Source organism: Mangifera indica, chromosome 19, assembly GCF_011075055.1.
Source record: "Mangifera indica cultivar Alphonso chromosome 19, CATAS_Mindica_2.1, whole genome shotgun sequence".
Classification (NCBI taxonomy): domain Eukaryota; kingdom Viridiplantae; phylum Streptophyta; class Magnoliopsida; order Sapindales; family Anacardiaceae; genus Mangifera; species Mangifera indica.
The window spans coordinates 4,745,981-4,757,211 of NC_058155.1; the positions used below are offsets into that span (position 1 = coordinate 4,745,981).

Sequence of the window (11,231 nt, forward strand, 5' to 3'; positions counted from 1 at the left end):
CATTTTATTATTTTTTAGAGGATTATTTTTGTCATTTCATTATATTGTTTCTAGAAGTAACTAAAAATAATGGATTTAAAAAATAATATATGGAATAAATGTCCTTAAAAAATACACTAAAAAGTATAGGAGTGAAAATGAAATTCTCTCAAAATAAGAAGAAGAACAAACGGTCGAAGACAACTCCCTATAATAGGACAATTCTCAAGGCGGCGGTTTGTAGTTTCTTGGTAACTTCATTGCTTCATTTTTTTAAATTTTAATTTAATATTATTATAATCCATTAAATTATGCTTTAAAAATAAGCTTTTAATCGCTAAACCAGGTCAAATTAATAATTAATTACATTTGCAAATGCAAATGTTGGAGCGAGGGGACACATTCCGAGATTCATTTGAGTTGTGTGGAAACCACTTCCTTTTTAATTCCTCTACAGTTTGTGTTTTCAATTAAATTTTATATTATTTCAATAGTATTATTTGTATAAAGTCATTAATCAGATTTTTGTGTATAAACTAAAAACATTCGAACAATTTTCTTATGAAATTTTTGTATATAGATTGAATCAAATTTGAATAAAATTTTGTGTTTAGAATGTGAATAAATTGATGTGATATTATTCTTCTAATTGTCAGCTTTCGATTTGGACGATGTTCATCTGCTCTCGATCTGGATAGTGTTAGTTTGCTCTTCAATTTTGGCTTCGATTGATTTCGATGGGAGAAGATGTTCGGCAATTTTTCTTTTTAGTTTTGGCTTTAACATTTGTCTCTTTGTCGGATGAAAAATTGTCTTCCTCCGACGATTTTGGTTAAAGATTCGCATGCTTTGACAGGATAGGAGGAGTTTTGGGAAGGTCAATCATGCGAGATGATCATCAGAGAAGTAGAAAAAAATCTTAAGAGAGAAATAGTCGCTTTTTAAATTTTGGGTGGGGGAAAATATTGTTTTTTAAACTTAGAAGGGCAACGTGATAAAATTTTAGGGTTTTAAATATTTTTAGTTAAATAATATTTTTACTCTTAATCCTAACAGTAATTTTAATATAAAAAGGGTATTTGAGTTTTTAAAACTTTACAGATAAGTTTGAAATTTGACCAAACCTTGAGTGGGAATAAGTCTTTTGGCATTTAATTTATTAAAGTAGTACTACGTGTACAAATAAGAATGTATCATTATATAATTAGATAATTAAAAATAAAATAATATTTAATCATATAATGATATATTATATATATATATAAAATTATATACAAAAATTATACACATAATTTTATTGAATTTATTATCACTTATTGGTTATTTATGTGCCTAAAATTATTGAAATAATAATGGCCCTAAATATATACCTAATTTTATTTCTACTTAAAATTGTACAATCTTAATTTATTCTTTCAGGAAAAATAAAAAAATTAAACGGACAAAATTTTGCAATTCTGTTTTTATCATTTAACAAAAGAAAATATATTTGATAGTATTTTCTACCATAATAGTGCTATATAATAATTTTTATTTATAAATAATAATATATTATTATATAATTTAATAATTAAAAATTAAAATTAAAATAATATTATATTATATAATAATTTAATAATATTTGTATATAAAATTATAAATAAAATTTTGTTAGGGCTGTTTGGTTATGAATTTTAAAGATTATTTTGGTAATCTATTTTTTATTCTTTTATTTGATTTATCAGTAATAAAAGATTACAGTAATATTTTATTACCTATGTTGACGTGACAGGTAATATATGTGATAATCTGATTACCACCTTCACCTTAAGTATTTAAAATTATCAAGGTAATCTTAATTTTATTATAATTATATTAGTATTTATTAATTTTTTGAGACAAAAATAAATTTATTTTTAATTAATATGATAAATAATATGAAAAATATTTAAAAATAATTATATTCAAGGGCATTTACGTAAAATAATTTACTAGTAATATTTTATTATCTTTAGTCAAATACAATAATTATTTATACCTATCAAATTTTATCAAACATAGTAATCATTTATATCTAATAATCTTTTAAGTAATCTATCTTCAAGATAATTTTCTATTTTAGTAATAAAACATTACTCAAACCAAACGCTTCCTTAATATAATTATTCTTTCCCAGAATCTGGTTAAAGCAAATGTAAATTCACTTTCAAGTTCATGTTTCTGCTTGTCCGCGTAGTGATGGCCGATCAACGGCCAAGAATCATCTAATCGTGTTGACCCACATTGTCCACCGCTGATCTTTAAATCTTACAACATGACAAACGAAGACGGACGGTAATGATTGACGGGTTGACCATCTTTATGTCCCACTCACAAACACAAGTTACACACACAGATTGTTGATAAATGGAGTCCGTGGAGCTTAATCTTTCTCTTTCATTCTCTTCTTTTCTTCCATGTTCCTGTTTTCTCAGCTGCAGAAACAGAGCATCTAAGCAATCTTTCAACCGGGTGACCCTCAAAATCTTTTCTTTTTTACCTTTTTACGAGTTGCATGCATTTTTTTAGTGGGAAAATATGATGAATCTTGCTTCTTTTTGGTGTTTTAGTTTGTTCTTCAACATGGTAGTTTATCTTTTTGAGATCTTTTAATGTTTGCTAGCTTAGTGTTTTAAGCGAAGAAAGAATGAGATTTTTGGTTTATTTTTTGTTTAATATAGTATAAATGAAATGATAGTTGGGACTTTGTATTAGTAATTGTAATAAATGAAGGGTTTTTTTTTTTTTTTTACGTTATTGTTATTTTATGATTAATTGGGGATCTGCAGTTGGTTGTAAAGAAGAGATTATTACTTTGGCTGTTAAATCAAGCTTGTTGTTTTAACTTTTAAGTGGATTCTTAATGGAGTTTTTCAGATTGTGCTAGAATATTGAATATGATGAGAAAGAGTTGGATTTTTATGTTATTTCTGATTTTGAAGTCAACTGGAATTTTCAGATCAAATGAGTCTTTGTTGAAGTTGTCGTATTTAATTGAGATTTCAGTTGTTTTTAAGATTTTGGGTTATGAAGTTTTGTTGAAGATCATGCTTTAGCCTTTTTGCCTGTTTAATTTTCCGAGTTTATGTGAATGGTTTGATGTTAAATCATTGTAGTTATTCTTTTTTGCTTTGAATTTCAGTAAGTGATTCTGATCTCAAATGAAATTTTAGGTGTGATTGCTATTGGATCAAAAAACTTGCATAAAGGTTTTAGAAAATGGATCTTAAAGGGAGTCTATGTGCAGACACTTGGGGGAAGTCTTCTTCCTTCTCAGATGAACTACCAAAAAGGATGTCTTCTAATAACTCATCTTTTGCTGATTTTGATTCGCGGCCACCACAGAAGTGGGAAGATCAGATCATATTAGATTATGCCATGAGGATGAATTCTCCCTTCCCTGAGTTCAATCAACCACAAACCCAGTCTCCGCTTCCTTCTAACTCCAGTAACCAAATCAAGTCCCCAGTTCAGATGAATGAGGCACTCCAGGCGAATAGAACCGAAGATTGGGATCCAAAAGCTATGCTGAATAACCTCTCATTTTTGGAACAAAAGATCCACCAGCTGCAGGACTTGGTGCATTTGATTTTCGGCCGAAGAGGCCAAGTGTTGGGGCAATCGGATGAGCTTGTAGCTCAGCAACAGCAGCTCATCACTACCGATCTCACTTCTATTATTGTTCAGTTAATCTCTACTGCTGGTAGTCTTCTCCCATCTGTGAAGAACAACTTTTCAGCTGCCGCTCCTTCCATTGGACAGCTTGGGCAGTTTACTGGGGTTCTCTTTCCGCCAGTGGATGACCCTAAAGGTGGTGTTCAGCCGCAAAGTGGTCCTGGAACCAAAGTTTTGAATAATTTAAACCATGTTGATCTTGGTGGCAATAGTGTGATTGAACAGAACCACACTTTTGAAGAGCATGAAATTAAAGATGAAGAAGATGTAGAAGAAGGAGAGAACCTCCCTCCTGGATCCTATGAGATCTTACAACTAGAGAAAGAAGAAATCCTTGCACCTCATACTCACTTCTGCACAATATGCGGCAAAGGATTCAAGAGGGATGCAAATTTACGAATGCACATGAGAGGTCATGGAGATGAGTATAAAACTCCAGCAGCACTTGCAAAACCTCAAAAGGGGTATGATTCTGAACCAATGATTATTAAGAGGTATTCCTGCCCATATGCTGGTTGCAAGCGGAACAAGGATCACAAAAAATTTCAGCCTCTGAAGAGTATTTTGTGTGTCAAAAATCATTACAAGAGAACTCATTGCGACAAAAGTTACATCTGCAGCAGATGCAACACCAAGAAATTCTCTGTTATTGCTGATCTTAAGACTCATGAGAAGCATTGTGGCAAAGATAAATGGCTTTGTTCCTGTGGCACCACATTCTCGAGGAAAGACAAGCTATTTGGACACATTGCACTCTTCCAAGGCCACACGCCGGCCATTCCCACTGATGAAACCAACAAAGGACTTGCAGGGCCGTCTGATCGAAGAGAAGGCAATGAAGCAACAAGCAAAGTTGGCAGTATAAGTTTCAACTTCAGCTCTAATGCTCCTACTGGAAAGGGGATTCAAAATGATATGTACAGCAAAGGGAGTGCTGATGATTCAGCTAGTTTATTCTCGTCATTGAACTTTGATACCTGTAACTTTGACGGTTTTCATGAATTCCCTCGACCTCCATTCGATGATTCAGAGAGTCCGTTCTCTTACCTTATTCCAGTTTCTTGTAATTACATTCCAAAAACTGGAGGGGATTCGAGTTTGAAACCCTGAAGTGTTACTAAGTTTAGGTTGTTGCTTGCTTTAGGATTATTATAATTAGTCATATTTGTGAGTCAAGGTGATCCCGTTTCCATGTTCTTGTAATTGGTTGTACTTGAATAAATGTTCTCTATTATGAGTTTGTTACATTATTAAGAAAACTGAGCCGGCATCAACTTCTCCAAGGTTCTGAAAATCAGCGGGATCATTGAAAAACTTAAAAGGAGACGGACAAAAAATGTATCTGCATTCTTCAAATTAAGAAGCATGTACAGATTATACGTGTTGACTTGACTTACATGCATTGAATGGATGAAGCATTATGGCTATTAAGATTTGGTATCACAGGTCCGTAAGCCAAATTGCAGTAAAGATGTTGACGAGGTCAGATTCTAAAAATAGAACTGAGATTAGGTTTGGATTACTTTTTGAGTAATTTTTCTTGTACAAACATTAATATGCCTTTCAAAATTTCAAGGGTAAAACTTAACTTAAAATAACAGTTGAAAATTGAAGGAGTACTAATCGGAAAGGAAGAAAGACAGAATATACAACATAATGCAACAAAAATGGAACACTATGGATTAATTGATTCATATATTTCACAAGCATCATAAGCCATAAATCAATGAAAATTATTAGACTTAAAAAGTTCCATAGTAGAAAAGCTCATAGCGCTTTTAGGTTCCTCTGGAACAAGCATGTCAGCATTGATACAACACAACGATTCTTTGCTTGACGCTTATTCCTTTGACTCCACCAAATGCAACAGCATCAAGAACAAAACACAAGAATATTAGACTGAAACATTCATAGCTAATGCATTTCAAGTCATGTAGTTCAATAATCTTGGATCAACAGAAATTTAATTTGTTATTATTTTTTCATAAATGTTCGATATTTATATAAGGTGTGAACATCTTTATCTTTATTTATTTATTTTTTTCTGAGTCAGAAAGAATATATAAATAATACAACGATGAGGAAGGAGATGGCATAAATGGTCCAAGCGACGCATTTGAGCCACAAAGGAAGTGGAATTGTGATGGCTACAAATATTGCCGTCACTGCACACAAAACACCGAATCGCTCGAGAGCCAGAGCAACTGTAGGAAATTTTGAGCTCATGAATTTGCTGACAAAGAGAAAAGTGAAGGAGAATATGATTGCAAGACAAAGAAAATGGAACATAGGGGGGAACTGGGAATGAATTTGCAAGGATTGGAGAGCTATTTCAACTGCTGATGGCAAGCAAAACCCTATCACTATCATTGCCCACTCTAAGTTATACTGATTACCTACCGGAGCAGGCGGCCCAGCTAGTGTCACTTCATTATCGAAAGCAGTAGGAGGTGCTGCGGGTGGTGGTGGTTGAAGTAATGGTGCAGCTCTTCGCAAAAGTTGGCTGATTTTGGCAACTATTGAGAGGAAGAAGGCCCTGAGAAGATCAAATATGTCCATTGATTTCACGTCGTGATTCTCAAGTATATGAAAGAGAAGCGCTCAAAGTTTGGTATTTTACTGTTCTGAATTCAAGTAACAGGAACACTTGAACATTTAAAAGAAGGCCAAAAGATTTATTCCTACCCAAGGTATAGTGAATTTGCAATTCCCACCCACCAACTTTCAAAAACCCAAACACCCACCTATGGTTTGGAAAACTAACACCTACCCTCCAAAATTAAGATAAGATTAAGGGAAAAATCATCATTTAACAATAATTTTAACATTTATATCATTTTACCCTCTTAATTTGAAAAACTAACAATTTTGCCCAAAATTAAGTTTTGAAAAGTGACATTCTCCCCCCTACCTTAGGTTTCCAATTTCACCGATGAATTTTTGACCAACGATGGCCGATCTCTCTCTTTTTGGTGTTCAATATTAGACCGATAACATCTAGATTTGACGAAATCTAGACAAAGAGTCGAAACATTTCGTTTGAATCTTTGTCGTCCAGACGAAATCGGCTTTGTCTGGATAATGATGACGATCCAGATAAGGAGATCGGTTTCTTTTGGATTGATATCATCGTCCAAATGAAGCAGACTTTGTCTAAATGATAAAGATCCAGACAAAGAGTTGAAACTCTTCGTCTGGATTATGTCGAATCCAAACATCGTCAGTCCAATATTGAACACCGGAGAGAGAGAGATTGGCCATCGTTGGCAAAAAATTCATCAGTGAAATTGGAAACCCTAGGCAAGGGGTAAAATGTCACTTTTCAAAACTTAATATTGGGCGAAATTGTTATTTTTTCAAATTAAAGGGGTAAAATAATATAAATGTTAAATATTATTATTAAATAATGATTTTACCTTTAATTTTATCTTAATTTTGGAGGGTAGGTGTTAGTTTTCCAAATCATAGATAGGTGTTTGAGTTTTTAAAAGTTGATGGGTGAAAATTTGAGAATTCACTAAACCTTAGGTGGGAATAAGTCTTTTGGCCAAATACCATGACACAATGTCAACGAGGAACTCACGAAGGAAAAACAAAAATTATATTATATCCAAAATTTAATTTTTTATATGATAAATAATAATATAAAAATATAAAATATAAATAAAAATTTTTTATTATCATATTATCATCTTATAAAATATTATAAATATTTATTATATTTAAATTTTTTTTTAAATATATATATATTAATTATATTTATCATAAGATATCGTAATAGTTTAATATATTTTAATATACAAATCATTTTTTACTTAAACCTTATCTTATTATAGGCTAGGTGATGTGTAAAATGTCAAAAGAAAAAAGTAATGTAGGGCACTAGAACAGGAAAAAAAAAAAAAAAAAACCCTTCAGAAACGAACTGAGGAAAAACAAGATAACTTACTGCCCTCAGTTTACTTAAACCTTAAGGATGGAGACAAAAAGCGCATCTCTTTTACTTGGAAGGTGGTAAGCCTGGCGGGTCAATTGTTAAAGAGGCACTTTCTAATGGAGTGGTTTTTTTTTTTTTCTTTGGGTAACGACTTTCTAATGGAGTTGTTGACATTTTGCAGAGAGACATTTGGCGAAAGAGAAAGGAAATGAACCCATTTTGCAGAGAGACAACTGGCAAAAGAGAAAGGAAATGATTGCAATGAAAAACCAAGAAAAAAAAGTGATTAATTATCCTCATTTATTATTATTTTTTTGTTACTATTGGGTGGTTCCACTCAAGTGGAAGGATTGAGTATAAATTCTTAATGGTTATCTGCATCGAATCTTCCAAAAGTAGTTTTTGACATGTAACATTTTAATTGATCATTAAGTAATCGATTTGTACATGTTTATCCAACTCTAATTTCAAAAGTGTTGAAATAATTTTAGCAGAAAATGGTTTCTGTTTGAATGAGGGTTGATTTGGTCGGTTTGATATGGGTTTTAGACGTAGATTAAATGAGTAAAGCTTTTACTAATATCCGGAAAATCTCTTTCTTGATCAAATTCGAAATAATATGCAAAAACATCCTTACTTAAAGAAATAATAGTTAACCATTTGACATGGTTTTCTTCTTTCCGTGAATTTAATAAATGAGAAAATTTTTCTCTAATGGTTTATAAATTTTACAACTATGATGATCATGATTTTATTATGAAGATTAGAGTTTATTCAAGGCTATGAGTATCAGATTTTTATACACAAAGTACCAAAAAAAAAAAAAACCCTTGCTTTCGTATGTTTAATACTTTGTGAAAATTGTGGCTATGTCTGGCAAAAATCTTTCTCAAGGAATTTAATATAAACTCATCATCTAAATTTTCAAGGTTATGACAATCACAATTTGTTGTTCTTAAAGATATAATTGAACTTTAAATTGTGACTTAGCCATGTAACTTGAATCATGAAATTATACAATTGGGAATTTTGCAAATTATTATTTTTTTATTTTTAACTTAATATTTTGGTGTGCTGCATTTGACTTAGCAAGGAACATATTCAAAACATTCTAAAAATCTATAAGATTATAGTGGCTTTCTTCTTTTAGCTTTTGGGAATACTATTATTATTTGAACTAATGTGTTACATAAAAATCTATATTAGAATACATATGTAGATTTTGACGCCATAGATTTCATATGACAAGTGAGCAATCAAAGATGACTAACCAAGCCATCTTACAAAGATAAAAGATGAGAGCTAGTAATTGGGATAGAGTAATACTATGTGTATAAATAATGAGTACAAACTCATACACAAATAATAATGTATCATTATATGACTAGATATTACATCATCGTTTATGTACATATTTGTATTCATTGTTTGTACATATAGTTTTATTGAATAGAATTATAACTTTAATGTTATCTACATGAAGTTCTTACCCTCGAAAGTTTGGCCAAACTGCCAGTTTTTGGGGACAACATGCCATGAAGTTGAGTATCTACCATCACTTGCTCTAACTCTGAAGGTCAGTGACTCTCCAATCAGCCTTTGATCGGTCTCCCACTTTTGTCCCCAATTTCTTTTCAACTCTGTCCATTTCAACTTGTCATCACCCTTCACTAGCACGCTAACAACCTCTCCTGTGCCTCCCACGTTCCATACTGAAACTAGATTGAAGTAGGGGTTCCCAGTAATTGTAAATCGAATGCCTCCTTTCTTTCGGCATGGAACTCTGCAATAGTGTTCAAACAAGTCAGAAAACTTCATTTAATGGTAGACTGATTATGTCAAAATGTTCATTTAATGGAAGAAGGAGACCTTCGATATTCAACCGGGACAATGCCAGCCTTGTATTCAGCAATATGAGAGAATGCTGGGTAGGCTATGTCAAAATGTTCGCGAGGTGGATTACACCAACCTCCATTGTCATTTGGAAGATTAAAGTTTGGTGGACAATGGTTTGTGGCCGTGACAAAGAGAGATGGCTGTCCACGCTTGCACCATTGAGGGCTATCAGTGCATTTAATCTCATAGCAAGCACCGCAACTCTGACCGTTATTAAACAAAGTTGAACTCAATGCTGCTGTTTCCATGCCATAGCCTTGTGCAGATACATCATCATAACCACAAGCTCCACCTGTAATCATAAAATTAAACTTTAAAACTTCTGCAAATAGTCCATAGAACCACAAAACATAAGAAGAATGATGCATGTAATTAATATTAGCGTACCGAATGATCTTGAGTCTCCCTCATAAAACGTAGCATGAGCCCTCTTCCAAGGACCAGGCTTAAAATTTGGCCTACGTCGAGCATAGGTAAGGTGATGCGACAACATGAAAGTGAAGCACAATAATATGATTGAGACAGCTTTTCGTGGGAATGCCATTGTGAGATGATAGAAAAATGTTCTACTTTTGATTGTTTGCTTGCATCTTAGTTTACTATGTTACACAAATTTATATATTGTATGAAGTTTCGAGGAAGTTATCAGTAGTTGAGCCATTTTTAGCTGTGATCGGTTGCATAAGAACTTGGTGGTTTCGGTGGTTAAGAGGGTTATGCTTCCTTTTACTCATTGCCACTCCTAAAAAACAAAAGAAATGATTTTAGCTTCATATAGTCGATAGTCGAACAGAAATTTTATAACAGATCATAAAATTCATATAGTCTAACAGATATTGTTTCATTTTGGAATATTTAGCTCACACAAAAAAAAAAAAAGTTACCACATTTTCTTTGTTAAACATATGCCACCTACTTTAAATAGAAAGAAATTATAATTTGGAAGAATCAAGAAACCCATTATCGAAAATTTTAATTAATTTTGTCAAAACTTTAATTTAGTGGTTAAAATTTAACTAACCACACATAATTAAATACTTTATAAATGGTGATAACTACAACTAATCTTAATTTTTTGTAAAATTTTTATAACATAACATGGGTTAGAAGTCCTTCACCCCGGAGGCAACAACCTACAAGAATACATTTTGTTCTTATCTCATATCAATTATCTAAAAGTAATTACTTTATACTAGATCAGTGTCATGTAAAACATGATAAAGAAATTAAATCTGAATACAACACAAGGATGTAACATATAGAAATGTAACTCTACTTCCTATCTTTCCTTAATTACAATCCTATCTTCAATTTTGTTCATTAAAAATAATAATATTTTTGATAATTAACTCTATATATGCTTTCTACCAGCATTTTGCATTTATTAATTGTGAAGTATCATATTTTATATATTGTTATGCTTCCCATAAGGTTAATTTATTCCTAGAAATAAAATATCAATAAGGTCAGCTGGATGAACAGAATCAAGTGGAATGTAGAATTCAGCCACATAATGACTTATGAGATATGTAGCCATCTTGATCCTGGTCAAATTCTTTGAAAGCTTTTCTTGGTTTCCTCTTCTGTTTCATTTTCCCATATCTAAACCAAGAACAATCATCGTTGATTTTTTTGCTTAATTGATCTTTATTGAACTTTATTTTTAATCAGTTTTACTCTTCTGTTAATTATAATGTAAGGTCAATTACTTTTATGTCATCTTTGC

General features: G+C 31.9%; 2 protein-coding genes across 2 annotated transcripts; one reads left to right on the forward strand and one right to left on the reverse strand.

The window, feature by feature from the left end:
- Window positions 1–2,330: 2,330 nt before the first annotated feature.
- On the forward strand, window positions 2,331–4,917 carry LOC123202572 (protein SENSITIVE TO PROTON RHIZOTOXICITY 1-like). The gene is made up of 2 exons (XM_044618508.1): window positions 2,331–2,469; window positions 3,171–4,917. The coding sequence occupies exon 2, from the start codon at window positions 3,217–3,219 to the stop codon at window positions 4,780–4,782; it is 1,566 nt and encodes a 521-aa protein (XP_044474443.1). The 5' UTR covers window positions 2,331–2,469; window positions 3,171–3,216; the 3' UTR covers window positions 4,783–4,917.
- Window positions 4,918–9,082: 4,165 nt separating this feature from the next.
- Window positions 9,083–10,049, reverse strand: LOC123203483 (expansin-A4-like). Its single transcript, XM_044619833.1, has 3 exons — window positions 9,893–10,049; window positions 9,479–9,797; window positions 9,083–9,392 (listed from the first exon to the last, which is right to left on the reverse strand). The coding sequence occupies exons 1-3, from the start codon at window positions 10,047–10,049 to the stop codon at window positions 9,083–9,085; spliced, it is 786 nt and encodes a 261-aa protein (XP_044475768.1).
- Window positions 10,050–11,231: the final 1,182 nt, after the last annotated feature.

What these genes read in the sequence shown, in the direction of transcription:
- LOC123202572 (XM_044618508.1), top strand. Translation starts at nt 3,217, where the DNA reads ATGGATCTTAAAGGGAGTCTATGTGCAGACACTTGGGGGAAGTCTTCT.
- LOC123203483 (XM_044619833.1), bottom strand. Translation starts at nt 10,049, where the DNA reads ATGGCATTCCCACGAAAAGCTGTCTCAATCATATTATTGTGCTTCACT. An exon ending in GGGAGACTCAAGATCATTCG is followed by an intron (nt 9,798 to 9,892) that starts GTACGCTAATAT and finishes TTATGATTACAG; the next exon opens with GTGGAGCTTGTGGTTATGAT. An exon ending in GTCCCGGTTGAATATCGAAG is followed by an intron (nt 9,393 to 9,478) that starts GTCTCCTTCTTC and finishes ACACTATTGCAG; the next exon opens with AGTTCCATGCCGAAAGAAAG.